Raw genomic sequence first — 3,695 nt, 5'->3', positions numbered from 1 at the left:
ATGGGTTCTTGCTATGTTGCCCAGGCTAGTCTCGAACTCCTGGCCTCAAGTGACCCTTCTGCCTTAGCCTCCTAAAGTGCTGGGATTATAGGGCTGGACCACAGAGCTCAGCATATTATGTAACATTATTAAAATTATTTTATATTCCTTAGCACAAAGAATAAAATACAGCTTTTACAATATACAATAAAAGATGGCTATTAAAATTATTGTAATTTGGGCGATATAAACCATACTAAGTATGTAACAAAGATAGGTAGGGGAGAAACACAGCTTACTGCTCACCAGTAGCACAGGTCATTGTTCCTTAGCAGCTGTTCCACCATGAGCTCCACTCGCACAAACCAGCTGGGTACTGCTTTGTAAATGAGGGGAGTGTCTGACCTAAGGAAGCAAAAACTCAGATGAACCTGATCAGGCTGAGACACGCAATCACCAGAGTAAAAATGACTTTTAATCTCTTATTGGCAGCACCCCACCTACTTGGCCTTCTACTAATATTCATTTTTATTATAGATACAAAGGTCTTTAAGTTTTTAAAATCAATCATCTCCCTCCATGATATCAAGCAAGGCAAAAGCAATAGAAGAACAAGACTATAAAGAAAAATATAGTTCTGCTGATGACAACTGTCTGGGAAATGATACCAACTTTAGCAGAGAGAAAGAAACGTAGAAACTATTATGATTCCATTTTCACCCACATCTTTACAGCATGATCTTACAGTAAAACTTGATATCCCATTACATTTCTCAATAAATTCCATTACAAGATTTTACAGGGGTTTGTCATCCTATGAAAAATGAGTACAACACAAAATAGATTTGTAATGTCTATTTTAGTCATACTCCTGAGGAAAGAGACAACATTATGCATCCATAAGACTTTCCTAAATATGACATAAAAAGCCAATTTGCAAACACTAACTCTAAAGGATATAAGTGAGTTGAAAACCATAAATATGACGGAATGGGCACACACAGTAAATGTATCCAGAAAATGGAAGCTCTGCTCCAACATCGTTTTTATTTCTTCTCACCTCCAGCAGAAAGGGTAGCTGTGAGTGAAGGTGCTGGCAGCAAGAAGTCGCCCTTGTTCCTTTAAGGTCCTTATGATATGTTTGTCAGCATCCTTTTCAAAAAAATTAAAAGTTAGCTATCAGAACATGCTGTAATACTAAGTAACAATATAATTTTACTACATATACTCAGGCTGGTGGGCTCCAACCTGGCCAGGGCCAGCTAAACAACAACTACAACAAAAAAATAGCCGGGCATTGTGGTGGGTGCCTGTAGTCCAAGCTACTTGGGAGGCTGAGGCAAGAGACTTACTTAAGCCAAGAGTCTGAGGTTGCTGTGAGCTGTGATGCCACAGCACTCTACTGAGGATGACATAGTGAGACTCTGTCTCAAAACATTTTAAAATATTGCCCATATTTTAGACACTGTATAACTTTCAATACCTTTCAGGTACATTCTGTGACATTTAAGGCAGTGAAGTTTTTAATTAGAAATGATTACCATAAGGTCACAAAGTTGATTCATAAAATATAAACTGGATCTTAGTTTTTCTGATTCCTACCCCTGAAAATATACTAGATCAGTGGTTCTCAACCTTCCTAATGCCCCGACCCTTTAATACAGTTCCTGTGGGTCACGACCCACAGGTTGAGAACTGTTGTACTAGATCCTCTGAATATGACTGATACTACCTAATTTTGCTGATTTTATATGCTAAAAAAAAATAAAAACAACTTCCTAAAAGAACTGTACTACAATTATAAATAAAGGAGTTCAATTAGAAATTGTATGAATTCTCTTAAGAAAAACTGATGAAAAAAATAGGAGACTGAAACCCTTCTACATCATATGAATTACAAACCTTCACATACTGTCCTGCAAAATGTGTCACTTCTTCTGTGAAGCAACCTGAAGCATCCACAGGGCAAACAGGTAATGAGTCTTTCTGGATAATGTTGAACTCCATACAAACCCGATAGTCATCCTGGAAAAAGGCAAAGTGGGGAGAGTAGGAGAGTGGAATAAAACAATCTAAGCACAGATGTGGGAAAGAGGAAAATATGAAGTGGTAGATTTATGAGACAAATTTTCAATATTGACATATACATCCAATGAACTTTATCCTCTTAACTGAAGATGACACAAGAACCATTCACAGAATCAGAATCTAATAGTTGGATAGGGATTAGATCAGTCTTCCCAAACATTATTTCACAAACCCTCACATATAGCAAAGCACCCACTAAGTAAGAAGATAGATGGCTCATGTGAATGTTTGTTTATTTATTTATTTATTTATTTTTTTGCAGTTTTTGGCGGGGGGCTGGGTTTGAACCCGCCACCTCCGGCATATGGGACTGGCGCCCTACTCCTTTGAGCCACAGGCACTGCCCTCATGTGAATGTTTAAAAACAAACTCAAATTTGATTTAGTAGAAGCACACCTGAAAAGACAAAGAACACAGAACTTTTAAGACACGGTCTATTTAGTATCATATAATGTTATGCTATGAACATATGATGCTTAACAAACACATGGATTTACATCTTGTCAAGGCATACCCTAAAGAATGACAACACAGATTTAAATCCAAAGTATTCTAATAAGTAAATTGGGCCTTAGGTGCCAAAGTTTACCTTGGTTACACCAAGATACTTCAGGAATATATTTTTGAAGAGGTTAAAAATTAGAGAAAACACAAAGCTCTATGTCAGAGAATGCTCTGAGCACTTTACACTAGCTCATTTAAATCTCACAACAATCACGCATGGAAGGCAGAGAAATACGCGAGGCTTTCATTCCTCACATAAACTAGCAATCACCCTCATTTTACAGAGGAAAAAGCTGGGGCACAAAGAACCAGTCCACTTGGGAAGTTGTAATGCTAAGATTCAAAACCAAACAGCCTGACTCCAGAGTCTACAGTCTTCATTTCTGCACTATGCTGCCTAAATCAAAAATTAAAGAGACCGTCTTAGGTCAGTGAAACCACACTCAGCATTGACTTCAAGACAAACAGAAAAGCTGACCTACTTCCACCTGGACCTGTGTTCACCTCTTGCTCTGTTGATACTGCCTGGTGTGGTACCACATGTGCAGACAGAGAAAGCCCCCAAACACAGCAACTTGAACAGCTGAGTGTGGAACAAATATCCCTAACCACTGCAATAAGCTAAGAGCAACATTCCTTAACAGAGCCAGAACAATAAGTGATGTTCAACATGATACATACACAAGTGCATAGATTCAGCAGAGATTACATACCACATCACCTGGTGAAGACAAGAGCAGCAGAAGCCAGAAAATGATTACCAACTGGGGGTAAAGGCTCTGCTTTAAAGAACTAATCTTCTATAACAGTAACCTACATAGTATTCAGGACAGATAAATAAAGTGTAACTGGAGTTAATAACAAATACCCACATTTAAAAAGGAAAATATAAACTACAATTCAAAACCAAGAAGGTCTCTTTTTATTATTTACTATCAGTGAAGTAACCTTACCAGCAGATCATAAAGTTATTATGAACAACTGATATCTGACTAGTTCCTAAAATTTTTTAAGTAGTATTATCAAGAATGCTTCCATCAAAATTAAATATAGACCAGATATTAGATGATATTAAGAAATTGTTGGCTCGGCGCCTATAGCTCCACCGGCTAAGGCGCCAGCCA

General features: G+C 37.8%; 1 protein-coding gene across 2 annotated transcripts in view; it reads right to left on the bottom strand.

The window, feature by feature from the left end:
* IARS (isoleucyl-tRNA synthetase) overlaps window positions 1-3,695 on the bottom strand; it is an 83,122-nt gene that overhangs the window by 50,500 nt on the left and 28,927 nt on the right. For both annotated transcript variants that reach the window (XM_003795050.3, XM_023516237.1), the window contains exons 11-13: window positions 1,882-2,004; window positions 1,040-1,131; window positions 286-384 (exon numbers count right to left, since the gene is read on the bottom strand). In XM_003795050.3, coding sequence (XP_003795098.1) covers window positions 286-384; window positions 1,040-1,131; window positions 1,882-2,004 — 314 coding nt within the window. The remainder of the gene's footprint in view (window positions 1-285; window positions 385-1,039; window positions 1,132-1,881; window positions 2,005-3,695) is intronic.

This window comes from Otolemur garnettii, unplaced genomic scaffold (genome assembly GCF_000181295.1).
Source record: "Otolemur garnettii isolate 467f Iridium unplaced genomic scaffold, OtoGar3 scaffold00088, whole genome shotgun sequence".
In the NCBI taxonomy this organism is placed as follows: Eukaryota; Metazoa; Chordata; class Mammalia; order Primates; family Galagidae; genus Otolemur; species Otolemur garnettii.
The sequence above is the reverse complement of the archived record's forward strand: the minus strand, read 5'-3'. Positions and strand labels throughout refer to the sequence as shown.